We start from the raw sequence: 21,703 nt of genomic DNA on the forward strand, positions 1-21,703 counted from the left end.
GGGGGGAGGGGGAGAAGAGAGGGAGGAGGGGGGGGGGGAGAGGGGGGTGGGGGGTGGGGGGGGGGGGGGGGGGGGGGAAGGGGGAGGCGGCGGTGGGGAAGAGACAGAAATCTTTAATAAATAAATAAATAAATAAATAAACCCCGCTGTAGTGGTGCACGCTCGCAGTCCCACCACAAGGTGGAGGCAGAGGCACTGAAGTTTAAGGGCAGTCTGGACGACAAAGGCTCCCTAGATCAATCTTGGCTACATGAGACCTTGTCTCCAAACACATGTCAAGTTTTTTCCTTTCTTTTGAAAGCATCTTACAAAATTATCTTTAAATTTTACAAGCTGTACATTTGAATTAAGAATAACTTTGCTATAAACAAATTTTTAAAAAACCACTAATTTTTTTTTCTTAAGAAGTATGTTAAAACAGGAAGAGGATCTATCAAACTAGCTGTTGAAGATGGGTGGTGGTGGCACATGCCTTTAACCCCACCACTCAGGAGACAGAGGAAGGCAAATGTCTAAGTTCGAGGACAGAGTGAGTTCCAGGATGGCCAGGGCTACACAAAGAAACCCTGTCTTGAAAAGCCAATATGTGTGTGTGTGTGTATACACATGTGTGTATGTATGTGTATATATATATATGTGTGTGTGTGTTTCTATATATGCATGTGTGTATATGTATATAACACCTATATATGTGCTTATATGTATATGTGCTTCATATACATATACCTATATGTGTATGCACGTATATGTATATGCGTGTTCATATACATATATTGTGCTTTGCATATATGTGAAGCATAAAAGTTAATTGGTACGGATAAAACTCTGTACCTGGCAGAGGCTTGAGGGATGCCTGTATAATCGTGAACTGATTAAATTTCGCTGGCTCCAAAACAGACACGCTGGTTCTCTGACCTATTTCCTGTGCCGTAATAATCCTAAAGCCATTGATCCAGAAGAGTCGACCACTGTAGTACACCAGTGCATTCTGGGAAATTTCAGAAGGACTCCAGGCTGCAAACTCTGTGATGGTAGAGTCCCCAGCACTGCAAAAACAGAAAGCCACAGAGTGCGCATTTGGAGTTTGGGGAAGTCTGGTCAGTACAAGCACTCACAAAATTATGTGCTCCTAAATAAATACATGTGTATCTGTGAATATGCAAATAAGAAAAAAATATTTGCAACAATTTTCCATGTTTTTACAGTTACACTAAATTGATTTTTTTATTTTTCTTTAATTGCCAAACTTACACCAAATTTTCTTATTAACATAATACAGCAATTGCAAGAATACACACTAGTTTCAGGCTTGAACAAATCTTTGTGCTTTGGGTAACACATTGTCACAACCGGAATTCTCACTACTTCACTAGCAGAGCGTTCACATCTGGTTTTGCCCTATGTTTCCATAACACTTGCAGTTGCAAAAGAAAAACTTAGTGCCAGATTCTTCCAGGCCTTAGAAAAAGAATTGCCATGTAGAAGAATGAAAATAGATCCATATCTATCACCATGCACAAAACTCAAGTCCAAATAGATCAAAGACCTCAACATAAAACCAACCACACAGAACCTCATAAAAGAGAAAGTGGGAAGTACACTTGAAAGCATTGGCACAGGAGATCAATTCCTAAATATAACACCAGCAGCACAGAGAAACAATTAAGTAAATGGGACCTCCTGAAACTGAAAACCTTCTGTAAAGCAAAGGACGTGGTCAACACGACAAAATGACAGCCTACAGAATGGGAAAAGATCTTCACTAACCCCACATCAGACAGAGAACTGATCTCTAAAATACTCAAAGAACTCAAGAAATTGGTCTTCAAAAAAAATCAAATAAAAAGCGGGTACAGACCTAAACAGAGACATCTCAACAGAGGAATCTAATATGGCTGAAAGACACTTACGGAAATGTTCAACATCCTTAGTCATCAGAGAAATGCAAATCAAAACAACTCTGAAATTCCATCTTACACCTGTAAGAATGGCCAAGATCAAAAACACTGATGACAACTTATGCTTGAGAGAATGTGAGGTAAAGGGAACATTTTTGTACTGCTTGTGGGAGTGCAAACTGGTAGAGCCCTCTGGATATCAGTATGGTGATTTCTTAGAAAATTAGGAAGCAGCCTACCTCAAGACTCAGTAATACCACTTTTGGGTATATACTCAAAGGATGCTCAATCATACCACAAGGACATGTGTTCAACTATGTTTATATCAGCACTGTTTGTCATAGCCAGAACCTAGAAACAACCTAAATGTCCCTTGACCAAAGAATGGATAAGGGAAATGTGGTACATTTATACAATGAAGTACTACACAGCAGAAAAAAAAATGTCATCTTGAAATTTTCAGGCAAACAGATGGATCAAGAAAACATCATATTTAGTGAGGTAACCCAGATCCAGACAAACAAATATAATATGTACTCACTCATAAATGGCTTTTAGATATAAAGAAAAAAACAGACTATAATTCACAACCCCAGAGAACCTAGAAAACAAGGAGGACCCTAAGAGAGACACACATGAATCTAATCTACATGGGAAGTAGAAAAGGACAAGATTTCCTGAGTAAATTGGGAGCGTGGGAATCATGAGAGAGGGTAGAAGAAGAGGAGGAGGAAGGGAGAGAGGGAGAGGAACAGAGAAAAATAGATAGCTCAACAATATATATATGGGACCAAAAAAGAAAAAACGTTGCCATCCAGAAAAAAAAAGTCACAAAAAAGGTATAAATTTGCCACCTGTGCAAAAATGCTCAAAGGATGCATAGATGGAGTCAGAAGGACTTGGGGCCAACAAGGACATCAGTAACACAACAATAGAGACATGAGTTTGGGTTTTAGCACAATTGTAACATTAGAAAAAAAAAAAAGAAAACCTATTTGAAAGGATTAGAAAAAAAGGTAGCCAAAATCCAAAGAATTTATGGGCATTTACCCAGGATGGAAGGCTCCGCTTACCTGGAGTGTAGTAGCCACAAGAAGCCCAATCCACAGAGATGCAAAGCAATTTTGTTATTAACATAGGTGCCATAAACTCTGTCCCTGGCCAGGAAGGGCATCTTTCTGGTCTACTTAATAACACCACTCACCTTCTCCCCCGAAATCAGTTCACGTGAAACCAACAAGAGGAGCCTACATGCCCACTTGATTATGATACCCCTCTGCAGATGAATGAATGAATTGGCCAGCGGTACAGGTTGATACTTCAACAGTAGGTAGGTCTGCATGCAAATAATTTAACTTCTCATTTAACCTTCTATGAAATATGAGCATAACAATACCAAAAATTCTGTGTCTAGGTGAAGCCTATCTCCTTTCCTCGGGGCAGTCTCAGAAAATAAAGAGACATATTAGGAAAAGAAAGGCATTCTCTTCAAGCTTTCCAGGGACCGTCTTACCTCCGTCCTCGAAGAACAGCTGTGTACAGATGAATACACTGATTGCCCTGCACCAGCCAGTACAGGAAGCCATCACTGAGGTCTAAAGTTAGGGCAATAACCTAAATAGAAAATAAGGGAAGAAAATGTACCCGGCCTGAGGAAACAGCTCAGAGTCGAGTCCTTGGCTAGCATGCTTACAAACACTGGCTCAATCCCCCATGCTGCAAAAACAAAGGAAAGCGCGTCAAACACAGATCTAAAGCATACCTTTGTGAGTAGGGCAGACTTCAACTATAGGCTTATTTTCAAGGACTTTTACCTTCATGAAATACCAAAATCATATTATTTATAGAAAAGGGCACAGATTTCCTGCAACTCTTCAAAAGGCAGGAATTGTTTGGTTTTATATGCTTACTTCTGAGGATTATCAAAGTGGGGCTCTCTGCTGAGCAGCACCCCAAAACTGCCAAAGAATACAATTCCCAACCCACTGCAGAGCTGCTCAGTTTGACATAGAATTTCTATAAAGCCTAGCCTAAAACTAGCTGTAATGTTACACTCATTAGCCCCACAGGGGAATGGCTTCTGTTGGTGATTAGACCAGTTGTTCTCCAAGAAGACTGCACAATAGAGTTTTTGTCTTAATTATTAGGCTGCATCCTGTCATATTATGATCTCTAGGTGTAAAAATGAATCTCTAAGATGCTTTAAAAAAAACCCATATAATTCCAGTCTGCCACCTGCTCACACACAGCTATAATCCCAGCATTTAGGAGGTGGAGGTCTTCACCAGGAGACCAGGAGTTCAAAGCCAGCCTCAGTTGCGCAGAGAATTAAAGACTAGCCTAGGCTCCCATGAGATTCTACCCACCCCAAAAAGAATAATGTGTTTTCTGTTGACTGAATCCAAAAGCATTCTGATGCAGTAGATAGATAGATGATAGATAGATAGATAGATAGATAGATAGATAGATAGATACATACATACATACATACATACATACATACATACACACACAAACAGAGCTGGGCGGTGGTGGCACACGCCTTTAATTCCAGCACTCAAGAGGCAGAGGCAGGAGAATCTTTGAGTTCATGGCCAGTCTGGTCTACCAAGCTAGTTCCAGGACAGTTAGGACTGTTACACAAAAAAAAAAAATCCTCTCTCAAAAAAAGCGAAAGAAAGAAAGAAAGAAAGAAAGAAAGAAAGAAAGAAAGAAAGAAAGAAAGAAGAAAAAAGAAAGAAAAGATACACACAGAATGTTCATATGTTATAATTGGATAATCAAGTATATAAGGCCTCACTTTCAGGTAAAATGTAAAAACCACCCATTATTACTCTTTCTTTGTCTTCTACTGAAACCTATATCTTAGTTTCATATCTGTTTGTCTAGGTGGATCCTGAGGAAAGATTGTTCTAGGAACTAGCATGCATGAGACATGAGGAACCATTGATGGGTCCTTTCTGTTGCTAGTTGCCTTCTTTGGCTTTATAGATATTAACTATTCTCAAACAGCTGAGAATACTGGAGTTGCCTACAGCACACCTAGATGCTCAGAGCCATTGTAGAGGATTAAAGTGGTGACAGCACCCTTAACGAGCTACAGCAGAACTAGAGAACAAGGAGAGGCAGGATGATGGAGCACATTCGTGATCCCATACTCGGAAAGTGGAGGCAGGCAGACCAGGAGAGAAGGCCTTCCTTCTCAGAAAGGAGGAGGGAAGGAGAATACAAAGTAGCCAGGGCAGGAGGGAGGGGACAAGAGGGCTGAAGGAATTGGAAAAGAAAAACGAGAAATCATGAGTCATCCAAAATTTAAAAGGATGCAGTAAGAAGTCCAAGAACTAAAAAGCCCTTCCTGACAGTTTGCCCTACTACAAAGGAACCATCTTAAAGGACTTTCCTATAGGACCTTGCTAGTGTCATGTCATCACATATAGCGTCTGTCCTCCAGAGAATTCTACTGATTCCTTCTCTAGGTGAAAAATACGTCCCGGGCTTTAAAAATTAAATCCTGCTTTTATTTCCTAATGCTTCAAGTTGTACTGATTTTTTTTCCAGTTGACACAAAATCGGGTCAGTTTTATTTGGTAATCTATTTTATCGTGTGTGTGTGTGTGTGTGTGTGTGTGTGTGTGTGTGTAGCACATGTATGTGTGGATGTGTGTGGATATTGGTCAGATGTCAATGCTGGGTGCCCCCTTTTAGTTTCTTCTTTTTTGGTTTGTTTTGTTTTTGAGAAAGGGCTGTGTATCCCTGGCTGTCCTGGAACTCGTTCTATAGACCAAGCTAACCTTTTTTTTTTTTTTTAAGATTTTATTTATTACGTATACAGTGTTCTGTCTTCATGTACACCTGCAGGTCAGAAGAGGGCACCAGATCTCATAGATGGTTTTGAGTCACCATGTGGTTGCTGGGACTTGAACTCAGGACCTCTGGAAGAGCAATCACTGCTCTTAACCTCTGAGCTATCTCTCCAGCCCCCCAAGCTAACCTTTAACTCACAGAGATCTGCCTGCCTCTACATTCTGAGTACTAGGATTAAAAGTGTGCGCCACTACCACCCAGCTTCCTCCACCTCACCTTATTTTTTGAAACAGGGTCTCTCACTGCACATAGAGCTCACCCTCTGGCTACACTGGCTGACCAACAAGCCCCAGGGTTCTCCTGTCTATGCCCTCCACCAGTACTGGGCTACAGCTACACACCTCTGTGCCTGGCTTTTCCTCCTATGCTGGAATGAAGTTGTTTCAGCTCTTTGTCTGGTTATTAGTAGTAAAATATACTAGTGCTTTGTAAACCACAAATTAACTATCTCTGTTTTAACAAGAGATTTGACAGGTCTTTTGCTCAAATATAACATTGTCCAGTCATGAGTAACTCCTATGTGTGGTCATTCTCATCCTCTGTGTCTGTCCATAGTCCTGTGTCTAAATTAACTAGACAGTGTCCCATAGATGTCTGTAACAGTCATCACATCTAGTGTAGTCTGACCTAAACTGAAGTTTAATGCTCTAAATTGAATTTGTCAAATACAAAATAATAAATAAATTCACGTTAGATGTATCTCTTTTCTTCATTATATAATGATTGCGTCTTTCCCGGCTTTATCATTCTGTTTGCTCTTTGTTTCCTGATTGCTGTCTAAGGTGTAAACTCTCAGTTTTGTTCATGCAAACAAGCCTGGTGCTTGCTGCCAGCTTCCCTGCCATGATGGTGATGGTACTCTTTTCTTAGATGTATGCTCAAAATAAACCTTTCCTTCTATGAGAAAAAAAAAATAATTGTGTCTTTCTACAGACAATTAGGTGACTATGTTTTCTTATGTCTACTGATTGGAAGCAGCTTGTGGCTGTGATAAATCCAGAAGAGACATAAATGAAAGGTGGGATGGTCTACAGGTTTGCCCAGCCAGCGCAAAAGATGATTCAGTTGGTGATGTACCGGATGTACAAACATAATGACCTGAGTCTGGATCCCCAGCCTCTATGTAAATGCCAGGGTGTGCCGGTGTGCATCTGTAACATCGGTGCTAGGGGAACAAAACACGCAAATCCCTGGAGTTTGCTGATCAGACAGCCTAGCCAAATTGATGAACTCTAGGTTCAGTGAGGAAACTGAGTCTCAAAAGCTAGGGTACAGACACCTAGAGGACAGGACCCTGTTGCTGAAGATAACACACATCTTGGCAGCGTGAGCAGGAAAATCAAGCTGGAACTAAGTTGGAAGCTTTCTCCTTGAGAGCTAGCTTTCATAGTCCATGAAGGCTTTCTGCTTGCTGCTTAGGGAAAAGGGTATTAACAGTCTTACCCCATTTGAAGTCTAGTAACTCCAAGACAAACCTGCCAAGCAAGGTGTGACTGCTCACGCATTAGTGGCACTACTGCTAGAGCGCAGGGGGTAACCAACTCTATGGCCGCATTTGAGGGCTACTGCACAGGAGAGTATCCATGCCCAGTATTGAAAACCTAGTTCAAACCCACATCAGGGGAGTGAATACGCTCTAGAGGAGGAAATGAATACAGTTGTTTAGCTTAATTGAGAGAGCATCAAATTTCCTTCTAAATATTTTTGTTCATGTCTATAAACAAAGACAGCTTTCAGCCTTCACCACAGAAGCCTCTTCCTGCTTAGCGATGGCAGTGTAGAGACTCGTGGATGCCCAATGGGATAAGAATAAATTATTAATGAGTGCTCGGCTCTCTACAAGACATGTATGCAGTCTCCTCTAAGGCTCAGGTAACACTGCAGAATACAGGTGGAAAGAGTCTAAGGGCCAGAAGACGGAGTGAAGGGACAAGATGACATCTTCTGGGTGCTATTCATGAACTCACTGCACTTAATGATGCCTACACTCAGCCCACACAAGAACGGTCCCATCAATAGTCAGGCGTGGAAGGAGCAGAAGATCAAGGGCCCTACCCCTCATTGCTGGGCTATTTGCTACTCGAGAGTCAGAAAGCGAAGGAACACTGCCTGTGGTTGTGTATCCACTGGCAACCCCACTTGGCTCCAGTGCATAGTTTGAATCCAGGGATCACACAGACGTCCATTAAACCAAAAGTCATAAATCTAAGGAAGAGTGGGGATTGAAAGGGAAGGGAGGGAAGTACGGGCGTGAGGCAGTGATCAGAATAGTGATCCGAATGCATTATATACATGAATTAACATTAAAAAGCTACCAAGGCAAACTACAGAAATCTTCATATTATATTCAAACTTAGAAATTAATCAGTCTGACCAATAAATAAGGCTTAGAGAAATGCTGGTCACACAGTGATCTAACTCTAACAGCATTGTTATTAGAATTCTCCCTCAGCTACAGTAAGTAGCGGCAGTATTATCATTGCTATAGAATGGCGCTATTTAGCATCATCAAATAATTACATCCTAATTCTTATTTTGTCACCTTTTTCCCAGATAGCCAGGGCTGAGCCTGTAGTACAAGAGGACTTTCTCCATTTAGTCTGGTGCTCTCAACCGAGTAGAGGGTCGTCCAGTACAGATAGCCACCGACAGAATCCACAGCCATGTCGTTCACCAGCAACTTCACGTGAGCAACAATGTCTGTGTGGCCTGTCAACACAGACTGCCTTTGGATCTAGGAAACATGACAGTATTGCCAGGTAATTACTTTCAAATGGCATAATTATTTCTGGGTGTGTATTGCAATCGTTATTAAGTTCTTTAACTCATTTATATGTTAATTTACTCATTCAACCACAAATATATATCAGCGCTTTATGGTTGCTGGGTAGAGGGCTCAGCCTTGGAAAATAACAGATACAGCTGGGTTGCTGGGTAGAGGCCTAAGCCTTGAAAAATAGCAGATACAACACTGCCTCAGTAGAACTTTCATGTCTGTGAGAAGTAAACAAAGTTAAAGCATTCAGTATTCCTAATTATAAATTCAATCAAAGTACCCATGAATGCCTTAATTTTTTTTCAGGGTCTCTCTAGATAGCTATGTCTGGCCTAGACCTCAATCCAGACAGCCCTTAACTCAGAGCTCCATATAGCCCTAGAATGGTGTCTGGGCTGTGATTAAAAGCATGTACATGCTCGGTGACATTCTTGGTATTTGACTGGGAGCTGGGAATGTAGCTCAATGAAAGAACATTGCCCAGCATGTACAAGACTCCCTTCGTCTCCTTGACTCCCCCAAAAAGAAGATTTTCCTTAGACTAACAGGAATATGCATGTCTTCACAGAGGACGAGCCTTCTCCTTGCTCCTCTTTACTACCTATTTTCCTAATTTTAATTCTTTACAATTATTTAGTACCTGTTGCATGCTAGGCACTGTACTTTTTATTCTTAAGATATTAGTTACCATGGTTGGAGAACTGGCTCCATGCCATGCAAGTGACCGAAGTGAGCAGGCATTGCTTTAGAGGACCCAAGACACCAGGCTCTAACTTACCACATATGTCTTCCCAGCCCAGTAGAGAAAATGGCCCAGCCATTCAAAGGCCAAAGCGCCAGCTCCTGCGATGCTGGGTATGTGATAATTCTCTGAGACATCCATCCCATTCAGGGGCCGCACATAGACATTGCCTTTGGTGTCACTGTAGTAGAGGCTGTTGTTATACCAATCCATATCTCAAAACAAAGACAAACAAGTGGCACTTATATTCATGTGTGCTAAGAGAAGCAGGGTGAGTCAATCACACTGAAGCCTGTAAAGTACAGCGTTGACATGGCTGTTTGTGAGAACCTAGGGTCTGTCAAAGATTTCAGCAAAGGCTGGTTGTGATGCCTTAAATCCCAGTACTTGGGAGGCAGAGGCTGCCTGCCCATTTGAGGCCAGCCCCGCCTATACAGTAAGATCCAGACCAACCAAGGCTTCATAGTGAGATGCTCTCTCTCTCTCTCTCTCTCTCTCTCTCTCTCTCTCTCTCTCTCACACACACACACACACACACACACACACACACACAAAGAATATTTCAGTAAAGTAACTCCCAAATCTCAATTCCTGGAACCAGGAAGAGGAACAGATTCACACAGAGCATCTGTCTGACATTGTCCCAAGGGCTTTGCTACCTAACTGGACTCCTAAAACAGTGAAGACAGATTGAACTTAGATTCCATGAGATTGTCTATTCTGTCTGAGACATCAAAGATCAAAGAGAGGGAGCCAAGTTTCCCACCAATTCCAGGTCATGCTCTTTCCACTGGAGCCACACTGGCCTTCTCAGTCCAGCTCCCTTGCTGGATGGAAATGCCATAGTAGCTTAAGAACAAAGTTGAAATATCAAATAAGTAGATAATACAGAAGAGATCACCTTCGGGCAAGATCTCTGTCACAGCCCTTTAGAAAGAACACTTCTAGCAATAGTGCCCTGGCGCAGCCTCACAGGTCTCCTCACCAACAGGGCTTCCCGGTACCCTGTTTAAAATGATAAGCAGCAAACTTCTTGCTTTATTCTCACTTCAAAGTCATGGAAAATCACTTAAGAGCTGTCTCAGCAGAACAAGACAGGTCGCTATTGAAACACAATGCTGATAAATTAAAACTCGTGAGCCTCAATCAAAGCCCTTCTGAAGTGGACACGGGACATAACCTCACGTTTTATGTAATAAATAACATCCCTGCCTAGAGTAGACACTTTCTTAACAACAGCACCGACAGGATTTTCCCTTCTTGGTAGCCCTGGTAGCAAGAACTCGGTGCTTTCCTTTTGCTAAGTCACCTGGAAAGGCACCAAGTAAGAACCTACACCTGGGGGAGGGAACATGTTCTACCTGACACGTTTCCTACGTCAGAGGACAGGAACTCTCCTGGGCCAAAACTACTGAGTGGTTTGCTCCAAAGTCCATCTTCCTTCACAGCCATGATGAATGGTGGCTCAGTAGCTACATGGTAAAATAAAAAGAAATTAGTAAGAAATTTCACACAAAGCCTACCTCACTAGGCAGTATCTCACTATCTAGTACTCGATGACCTAGAACTCTCTATGTAGACCAGGATGGCATCAAATTTATAGAGATCTGCTTGCCTCTGCTTCCCAAGTGCTGGGATTAAAGTCCATGTGCCAACATGCCCAACTAATGAATGCATACTTTTTTTAAAAAGTAAACTATCAACACTTTGAAAAATATTATAGACTAACATAAGCAATTGCATCTGTTTAATAAACTTATCTATCCTGTTAAATGCTCTTCTGAGCTTTATATAAATATTTGAAATCAAATGTGAAGAGGGATGGATAGCCATGCTGCCACTGAAACAGTGTCTAACAGTGCCAGGCCAGACACTCAGGGTCATGTCATAGTCTGTCACAGTGGCTCTTAACCTTCCTAACACTGTGACCTTTTATGTGTTCCTCATATTGTGGTGAGCCTCAGGCATAAAATTGTTCTTGTTGCTTCTTCATAGCTGTAATGTTGCTACTTTGATGAATCGTAATGTAAATATGATATGCAGGATGTCTGATATGCGACCCCTGTGATAGGGTTGTTTGACCTTGACGGGGTCGCAACCCACAGGTTGAGAGCTACTGGTCTGTCACCACAGCCGCCCTCACCACCCACAGCTACTGTTTGCTATGATCCCATTCTGAGGACCCAGCAGGAGTTGTGGTAATGACTATATAATGGGTACTATTGTCCTTCCATTTCTTTGAGCCAAGACGATGAAATTCAGAGTAACTCATAGACCCCTCAATGTCTCTATCTAAGACCATCAGAGGCGAGGAATATTATGTCTTAATAAACTAAGAAGAAATCAGTGAAGAAGAAAATTACATTTCTTCAAATATGTATTGAAGTATACAAGGTATCAGGTAAGAAATACAAATATCCATGGTGATTAATTTGATTTCCTAATCTCAGATTAAAAATTCACCCTCAAGGGGTCAGGACAGATCGTTCTTGTCCCTTTCTAACGTTTGAAGTAAGCACTCACAGGACACTCGGGCTACAGCTCTCCTCCCTCCCAGACCCAGACTGCATTCTTACCTGGAACCAGGGTGGTACCCACTGAGGGCTCTGACCAGGGCCCTGGGCCTTTGGGAGAGCTTGCTCTCACAGAAACTGCATATTGGGTCGCACTCTGCAGCTCAGGTACGTTCAGCGTGGTCCCACTTATGTTAGAGAAAACTCGAGTGGCTTTAGGAAGGTCTTGCGTGGAAACTTGCACCTCATACGTCCAGTTCTGCCAGGCAGAAGGGCCTAAGGGGTTAGATAATGTCACTGACCTGGATGATACCACAAGGGCAGACCAAGGAATTCTGAAAAATTGATCTCAGATACTGAGTAATTAGCGGCCATGCTTACTTGACTAACAGAGTCAAGTGACAGCAGTGCCCATTCCTCCCCATGCCACTTGCCCTGAACTATTTCCAGCAAGTAAAGCCATGACAGTGTACTGTTAAAGACATTTTTACTTGGCCAGGCAGTGGTGGCGCACGCCTTTAATCCTAGCACTTGGGAGACAGAGGCAGGTGGATCTCCATGAGTTTGAGGCCAACCTAGTCTACAGAGTGAGTTCCAGGACAGGCTCCAAAGTTACACAGAGAAACCCTGTCTTGAAAAACTTTAAAAAAAAAAAAAAAGTTGAAATTTCACCATGTAGCCCAGGCTTGCCTTAAATATTAAAATCTCCCTGCCTTAATCTCTCAAGCACTGAGATTATAAGCACGTGCTACCATGCCCAGCTAAGACTGTCGCTCCTTCTACATGGTAGACTCTGTGTCATGTAAGAGAGGTTCTCTATAATACTACCAGGCATAACCAGGCTCTTAATAAAAATAATTAATATCCAATGTAATTACCAGAAGCCAAATCAACTTGGGGGGAACCTGCCAATTTATTCTCAATGTGAGTGTGAGAGAGAGGCAGGGAAGGTATCCTCATGTGTCCTAGGTTGGCCTCAACTTCTTACCTAACTGAGAGTGACCTTGAACTTCTAATCCTCCTACAACTATCTCTTGAGTACTGAGACTGCAGGTGTCTATCACCACGTCTAGTTTATGCATCCCTGGGGATTGAACTCAGGACTTGGTGCATGCCGGGCAAGCACTCAACCAACTGAGCTACAAGCCCAGCCCTCATTCTCAGCTATTTTTGAGATATGTAGCAAATAAACATAATCAGTTTGTCATACAGTAAAACTTGCCCGAGGTTACTAAATCTTACTGCCTGAAGATGATTAAAGGCTATGGAAAGACGGTTCATGGGGCAAAACTGTTCTCTGCTTCTGTTTGAAAAGAACCAGCTTCAACTGTTCATATACATCTGGTCTACAGCTGCTTCCACAGCAACCCAGAGTTAAAGAACATCTGTCCACAGACTGGGATCATTTACCCTTCTTTTAACTGAAAAGCTCCAGAGCCAACTTGCTTCTGACCACATGTGTTGTATTCTGTCTACCCAGAGATGGAGAGTCAAGCTCAGAGAGCTTCAGGGAATAGCCGAAATTCATGCAAGCCCCTCAGCCCAAGTGTGTCATCCTCCTGCCTCGACTCCATGAAAACTAGAAAGTCAGTATACCTCATAATAGATGTCAAAAATGGCTGGGCTATTCTATTGGGATCTACTGATGGAATATAAAGACCATCCTACTGCAAGGCTAGTAATAAATGCAAGAAAAAAATGTAAAGACACTATAAAACACTATTTAAGCTAAGTAGTTGCCCTTGACTGAAGACTCGATGCAGGCTCTCAAAACTGAATCTCTATGCTGACCTCTCTACTTTCCAGCTGGTCACTAGTCACCCTGCACACAGCGTACTCACTGGCTCCTATGGCGAGAGCAGGAGGCCTCCATTGCACAAGGGCTTCTTGAGAACCAAACAGCACCGAGAGCTCCTGTGGATGGCCTGGCAGAGGGAACGACTGGATGGATGAGCCAAAGATGACCAAGTTACCAAAGCCAAATTCTTCTATGTGACTCAGGTCACATCCGACGATGAACTCATTGAAAGACAAGGAGTCCTGCTGGAAAATGGCCTTGCCGTCTGTAATGAGGAAGTCGTTGTTTTCGCAAGCAAAGCTCTTCACGTCCTTAAGGGGGGCCGAAGGCAGCACCTGATGGAAAGCAGAGCCGTCCAGAAATGTGGACATGAAAACTTGCATGGTGTCGTTGAAGTAGATGATTCGCTTGGACTGGGGCTTTACGGCAAAGTCCTTGAGCGTGCCGCTCTCCACGATGCGCACAGCTTCCGTGTGCCTGCCAGATGGCAAAGGGAGATTGACTCTGTAAATGCCATCTCTGAGGAGATAAAAGACGTACCTGACAGGGGACAAAAGAAGATGGGTGTAATTCAGCGAAAGGGTGGCTATGTGATGTTCTAGGCTAACTGCTTTAGCCTATTACAAAATCAGTGGTACAAAATCAGTATCACGTATCCCAGGACTTCCCAAAGTGCAAAGTGATAGAGGTCAAAGGTGGAAATATGCACAGCTGATTACAGCTGGAAGTTAAAGGCTTGTGCACTCCATCCTGTATGATGATGCATGGTCTTTTAATTCCTACAAGGGGCCTTTTGAAGAATCAGAGTTAAGACTAAAAAAGTATCTGTAAAGATTTCAGGGGAAGCATAATATATACAAATCACATAGTTAGGACTGGGGATATGGCCAAGTGAGGAAAGTACCCTCCAGATAAGCATGGAGACCTGAGTGTGGATCTCAGAACCCATGAAGAAATCAAGCACAGAGGTGTACACCTGCAACTTCTGTGGGTCTGGGGATGCAACTCCTGGAGGATCATTGGCAAGTATGTCTATCAGAAAATGCGGAGCTGTGGGTTCAGTGAGAGACCCCGTCTCAAAAACACAGATGTGATAGAGAAATGCACCCAGCTTTGACCTCCAGTCACTCCGTGTGCAGGAACAGATAAGGGCTGGCGCTTGCACACACACATGTGCACACACACACACCGCACATGAATTTCTAAAAATGTTTTCTCTAGAATATCCAAATTCTTTAGCTGAATTCTGTCAATGAATTTTCTCTTGCACTGAGAAGGATAAACAGAAGAAACAAAACACTGAAGCTCTTTGCATTTTGCTACAATTAACTGATCTATTTTGTATCTGGAGTCATCTAAACTTTTAACAAAATTTGCCTACAAGTAGGTCAGGCAATTATAATAATATATGTTTTATTTTGCAAACAATGGAGAATATACAACAAGTGACCAAGGCGACTGAACGGAACAACCCAACTACCAGGAGAAAGAACTCAATAGAACTGAAGATAGAGATGTAAGGCTAAGGGCTGGGAGGTGACTCAGCTGGTAACTGCACTTTCTATCCCTTCTGGAGGACAGGATTTCTATTCCTGATACCTCACAAAGCCTACAAATCCAGAGGATTTCAGGCCTCTGACATCTGAGGCCACTTACGTGCAAATATACACCCACATACACACATGGAAACAAAATAAATATATGTTAAAGATGTAGGCCCTATGTGGAATCTAATGATCTTCTAATATGGAAAAAGAAAAGACACAGTTAGATATTATATGGACAATAAAATATCAAAGTAAAATTGTGACCAGTGGGGCTAAGAAGATAGGTGCAGCAGTTAAGAGCACTGGCTGCTCTTCCAGAGGACCCAAGTTCGAGTCCCGGCACCCACATGGTAGCTCACAAACATCAGTAACTCCAGGTCCAGGGGACCTGATACCCTCTTCCCCTCTTCTGTCGGAGCCTACTGATGAATCAACCCAGGTGCCTGGTGGGGGGCATGAGGGTTGAGGAAATGGCAGATGAAAGAAACGAGACGGAGACACGGGAAAGATTTGGGAGGTCTGTTGGTCAACACCAAACAACCCAGAGCTTTTTTCAGAACTTGCTTTTATACAGATTCAGAGCAGACAGCAGGACCAAAAGCAGTGGAGTCAGTTAACGCCCTTCCTGCACTGTCCTTGGGAGAAAGCACAGGCCGGCTCGCTGTGTATCATGTGAATCCTGCTAGCAGCCAGCAGTTTCCTTTTCCATCCGTATGTGCCTTCGGCTGGCATTCACCAGCCTGTGTCTTAGTAGATAACGACTTCTTTCCTGTGGGCTTTATCAGAACTTTCCTCACAGCCCTCAAGGGGACTGAAACAAGCAAGCTTGAACTCAAAGGACTTATAAGTCAGAATAGGCTCCAGGTGGAAACTGAGTCACTTGTGGGCCACCACACTCTTCCTGGCCTCCTCAGAAACCAGACATAAATTGGTGCACAGACATATAAGAAGCAAAACACTCATACACAGAAAATAAACATTTTAAAATTTTTAACTGGTATATATAAAACAGCTAATTTGTTGATTCAAGAATTTGTGAACATGAAAATAGATGCTAGTGGGTTCATACCATCCGAAATATCTTGTCAGAACCCCGTGCAATGTTACATTCTAATGTACATGACAACTGCTAGGCCCTCTTCTTTGTCATTAATCAGTCTACGATCATTCTTCTTGATGATCTTCCCAAATCTTGATAACTGCAACCACATTCCAGCCTCAGGTAAAACCCTGAGATGCAAGCTCACTTTGAGATATGAATCTATGTTGTTTGCCCACTCCAGAAGGAATGGCTCTTGTCTGTCTGCTCCACCAATTTCAAAACTGTTAAAAAAAAAAAAGTATTTGGAGAAACAGAACATATAAAAGAAAAACTGGATTAATGAAGCATAGTCCTCAAACAGACAGGGAAGAAAGTGGAACTCCTACCCTGCTCACTACACGAAAGGAAAGAAGGAGAAGGAAGAAGAGGAAAGGGAGAGAGGAGAAAAAACAGACTGAAGTGAGAGGCAGAATACAAAGGATGGGAAGAAGGGAAGAGTAGAAACTCCGTAAGGGCATGACACAATGGTGGGAAAGTAGGACACCATTGTGAACACTACGACAGCTGTAAACTGCCGCACACATCCAGTGTCCTGAGGACACAGACCTGCTGGAAGCTGCCTGCTGGTTTTTATAGAAACTTCCCTGTCAAAGTAGAAGACGATCAGAAGGGCCAGATCTAGAGGGTCCTATCCTGGCTCACTGTAAAGCGGTGTGGAAAATCGTTGGATCTGCTTGAGTCTCAGCCTCCCTGTCTAACAAAGGTAACTACCACAGTATAAAACGATTATTGAAAGGAAGATTTTGGTAATACATAGTATAAAAAATTGGTGTAATCCTAATTATCATGATCTTTTCTGGTCATATTTCAAAATCTAAGCACAAATCCATTTTATTCTGATGGAGAAAAGGTATGTTTGAAAGGCTGATTTGGTAAGCGAAGTTCATTATCCACAGAATGATCATATTATGTAACTGCCAACAGCCACAGAGAATTCCACAGGATCTTACACCCTCACAAATAAGGGAAATAAGATCTGGACCAAATGAGACTGCATGCATTCAGGTGGTATGGTTATAAACTAATCACTAAACTTCTCATTTAAACTTGAAAAACCAAAACTGCTAGAAGCAAACAAAACACCAGATAGAGAAGAATTCTCTAAACAGAACAGGGAATGACCCCAAGTATCAGCAGCTGAGACTACATGATGTCCCTACAACAAAGCAAAATGTTTAATCTTACCCATATTGGGCATGTTCATTAGTAAAAAAAAAAATGTTGTTATTTGGTCATATTTAAGACCAAATAATCCCCAAACTAACTATGCTTTTTTTTTTTTTGCTGGAACACATTTATAAACATCTGACATAAATATCTTCGTCTCATTTCAGAATTCATTTCATTCTACATCTCATTGTCAAAAGCAATGACACAGACTGGCTTCTTGCTAGGGAACTCAGTGCAACTGCAAAGCCCAGCTGAGACCAAATGTGGTTCTTTCTGTTTTGTTTTTCTCATCAGGGAAAGGGAACCTTACAGTTGAGATGTGTACCTGTTCTTAATCACCAAATCCTGTTCCATAAGGGAGGATGGTAGTAGCCTACTTGTAAAACAGCCTCTTAATAGGCACAAGAGCCAGGCCAGAGTATGAAAGGGAGCTGAAAGGCTCGGCCACAAAGTCACGTGATGAAGCAGCTTCTCGCCATGGCCACTGAAGGGAGCAACGAGACATTGGTTCCTGTCATAAAGCAGTGTCGAGCCCTGGGCTAGAATCGTGGTCCCAAGGTCTCTGACAAAAGGTCATTTCCATGTAACTATAGTTTGCTGTGGAAGGGGAAACAGCCAAATTTGAAAGCAAATTTAATTACATTGACCTGAAGCGAGTTGCTCAGTTGAACTCGTCGGGTGTTATAGGGCTACACTGGAAAGCAAACTTCACAGAAACTTTTGCCAAGGGAAGAGAACCCATATTTACAAGGCTAACACTTACCCGTTATAAGAATCAACCACAACTTTTCTCGGTGCAATAATAGATAATGGAGTAATTTCCTCAAAATTAGAGCAATTTTCTAAGTCGCAAGCATATACCTAGAAAATCAAAAGTACAGCAACAAGATTAACGTCTGTCTGCATTCGTCTCGGCACCAAGCGTTTCCTGAGCAGTTCGGTACTTGGAGTTGTGACGATCACTGTGGACTCTACGAAACACACAAGAAAAGCGCTTAATGGGTAATGTAATAGGTGCACAGCTATAATCCCAGAGCTGGGGAGTCTGAGGCAGGAAGATGTTGAATAGCAGGCTAGCCTTGGCTATACAAAATAGTCAGTACGGGGGAGAAAAAGGAATTTTCTATTTTATGTCCTAATAAGATTTTATTTCTATTAGTACCATTAATATGCAAATATGGTGTTTTTTTTTGTTTTGTTCTTGCTTGTTGATTTGTTGATTGGTTGGTTGGTTTACGGAAGTACCCAATTATTTTTAAAATTTGTGCTATATACAAGCTTCTGAACTTCAGTGGGACAGCAGCCTTTGTTCATTTCAATAAACATGCACTTATAAGATGAAAACTTGAAGCACAAGTTTAAGTTAAGAAGACTGTATCTTCTTAAAGATTCAAGTACTAACATATTTTCAGAGGCCTATTAAAATACACCAGGTTTCCACACAGTTAAAGAGGCAGCAGACTTTTTTTATGGTAGATAGTCTTACACAGTCATGTCACAAATACAAGAACTTTCTTAAAGTAGATAAATTATCATTAATAAAAACTTGCTGGGTAATGTGGGATTCCCCACTGTATGCTGTGAATATCACTGGTTAATAAAGGACGGCCTTGGACCTATAGCAGGGCAGAACTTAGCTAGGCAGGGAAAATAAAACTGAATGGTGGGAGAAAGGAGGCAGAGTCAGGGAGATGCCATGTAGCCCCTCTGGAGACAGACACCAGAACTTTACCGGGTAAGCCACAGCCACATGGTGATACACAGATTAATGGAGATGGGCTAGATGTTCTTGTATACTAGGTCCATGATTCATTGTTGATCTAGTATCTGAAATAAGTAGTCAGTGAAACAATGTCATATTTACCACCAAATATGAATGTTAATATTGATAACTAACTATATTCATGCAGACTAACCAGTTTATCCATGATGAAATACATCCTCTGGTAAAGCCAATCTAAGGAGATGGAAGAGATTTGGCCTGAGCCTCTGTAAAAACTTCTCAGATCAGACATATCAGACATGTTGGCTGCCTCCTTCATCCATATTGAAGTTCCTTCTGAGAAATAAACCACCTGCTGTTGGACATTGACTGCTATCCCTAGAAGAGTCAAGCAAGAACATACATGTGGTTAAATGTCCACAGGAACAGAAAGACTTAGAATGAAGTGGATTTGTCTTTAATGTTTGTTAAAGTCAAATAGAAGCTCTTATAATTTAAAAATATTCTTCTGGGGGCTGGAGCAGTGGCTCAGAGGTTAAGAGCACTGACTGCTCTTCCAGAGGTCCTGAGTTCAATTCCCAGCAACCACATGGTGGCTCACAACCATTTGTAATGAGATCTGGTGCCCTCTACTGGCCTATAGGACATAAGTAGGCAGAATACTGTATACATAATAAATAAATAAATCTTAAAAAATATATATTCTTCTGAATTCTTCTAGTATATATAACGTATCTGTGCAAATATGTTGGGTATATTCATAATGTACATAAAATACTTGAAAAAGTTTAGAATAGTATAGTCTGAAAATATTCAAGATAGTCAATTCTAGAAATATTGGGAAAACTGGGGTAAAGTAGATTTGGTGTGGGGTTATTTGTTTATTGCTGAAAGACTCCAGAGCCTCAGACATGTTTAAGCATGCCCCCTATCGGTGGACTACATACCCAAACATGAAAGCTTTTTTGAATAATTTTTTATTGTTTGAAAGTTTCATAAATGTTTTTTGATCAACTCCATCCCCCATTCTCTCCCCACCATCCTCCACCCCAACCACTAGTCCCTCCTAGCTTCCTGTATTCTCTTTTTTCAAGCCCTCTGGGTCCACATAGTGGTCCCAGTATATGCTTGGGAATGGAGTCATTTGGGAATATGGGCAGCCTCTCAGGGGTCACTGAAGAAAGCAGATTCTCCATCTCCCAACGGCCATCAGTTGTCAATAGCTGACTGAGTTCATGTACCTTCCCCTCTCCATGCTGGGTTGGTCTGGATTGATCTCGCAGAGAACTTGTGTGTTTGATCACAGCCACTGTGAGTTCAGATGTACAACTGCTTAGTCCTAACAAGAAAATAGTTTCTCTATAGTCGCCCTGTAATGTGCGTAGCACATTTCAGTACTAGGAAAGCTATCCAGAAAGGATAAAGCTTCCAGGTCTTTACCCAGCTCGATCTCTCCGTGTTCTACGACTAAAGAATGGGTGTTTTCAGAAACAGCATCTTCCTTCAAGTTCCTGAGGGTAACCAAGAGCATTGGCAATATCATGTAATGTTTGGGGGATCTGTGGGATCCCCATAGCTAGCATCGGCTTCTGAGAACAAATTTTAATATTCCTCTCTTCTAGAAAATTCCATCCACAATTCCAAATATTTCCTTTTACGGTAATGAAGCATGCTTCTGTTAGACTGACCTGTAATATTATGGCGTATGGTATCTGACCAAAGGCAATGTGCTTCATCTACCAAGTACTTTAAGGACCTCTTTCTTAGAGAAGTTTTTCTGGATAAAAAGAGCCATTGTTGTTCTTCTTGAACTGAAAGACATAATTTATAGGCAGACTGAGCAACATACACATAGCAACAGAGTAAGTTTCAGTGCTTCAACCTAAGGGAGACAGCTCTTTTAAAGACTCAACTGAATTTTCTGAAGTTACTTAGCAGTATTGCATCTGTGGAATAATCTCCCAAAACCCATGGTTGGAAGTAGATAATATGGTGACAATCAAGTAGGTCTATGTGAACTTGTCATGTGACGTATTATACCATTCTTGTTCCAATAGACATTAAACTGTTATCCCCAGTCAAGACAATTTCCCTAACTATTGCAATCCAGCCTCAACCAAAGTGGGTTGTTACATAACACAGGTTATGTTGAAGGTATTGCCTTCAACCTCTTCCCTTTCAAGCAGGAAAACAGTTCTTAAATTTGAAGGCTACAGACCTCAGATTGCTACCCTGTTCTGCTGAAAACTGATGCAAGGTGCACGAGTGATGGACATTTTCAGGACCATTAATGAGTGGTATGCAATAACCACATAGCAACCTTAACCCCGCTCTATATTTAACTTTCCCTTCGGGCGTGTTTCGTGCCTGATAATAATACCTCTGTTTTCCTAGAGTCTAGGAAGAGCCAAAAATATAGGCTGATGATAGATGGCATCAATACTACAGGCATAGTTGTGTGGAGATGGGAGCAAGCAGTGGTCAAGCCATGAGATGGGGTTCTGCTGGAAGCGGAAAACAGGCCAAAGGAATTTGGAACCCTTGACTTAGGCAAGACTCTAATTCATTTC

At 41.9% G+C, this 21,703-nt stretch overlaps 1 protein-coding gene across 1 annotated transcript in view; it reads right to left on the reverse strand.

Annotated features, from left to right (window-relative positions):
- Ros1 (ROS proto-oncogene 1, receptor tyrosine kinase) overlaps positions 1–21,703 on the reverse strand; it is a 124,628-nt gene that overhangs the window by 68,380 nt on the left and 34,545 nt on the right. Inside the window, exons 10-19 of the mRNA XM_050138197.1 lie at positions 20,822–20,944; positions 19,327–19,511; positions 18,174–18,271; positions 13,635–14,131; positions 11,857–12,069; positions 10,642–10,752; positions 9,317–9,495; positions 8,305–8,496; positions 3,412–3,512; positions 832–1,046 (exon numbers count right to left, since the gene is read on the reverse strand). Coding sequence (XP_049994154.1) covers positions 832–1,046; positions 3,412–3,512; positions 8,305–8,496; positions 9,317–9,495; positions 10,642–10,752; positions 11,857–12,069; positions 13,635–14,131; positions 18,174–18,271; positions 19,327–19,511; positions 20,822–20,944 — 1,914 coding nt within the window. The remainder of the gene's footprint in view (positions 1–831; positions 1,047–3,411; positions 3,513–8,304; positions 8,497–9,316; positions 9,496–10,641; positions 10,753–11,856; positions 12,070–13,634; positions 14,132–18,173; positions 18,272–19,326; positions 19,512–20,821; positions 20,945–21,703) is intronic.

Source organism: Alexandromys fortis, unplaced genomic scaffold (genome assembly GCF_014885135.2).
Source record: "Alexandromys fortis isolate MF-2015 unplaced genomic scaffold, M_Fortis_MF-2015_v1.1 scaffold_14, whole genome shotgun sequence".
Lineage (NCBI taxonomy): Eukaryota > Metazoa > Chordata > Mammalia > Rodentia > Cricetidae > Alexandromys > Alexandromys fortis.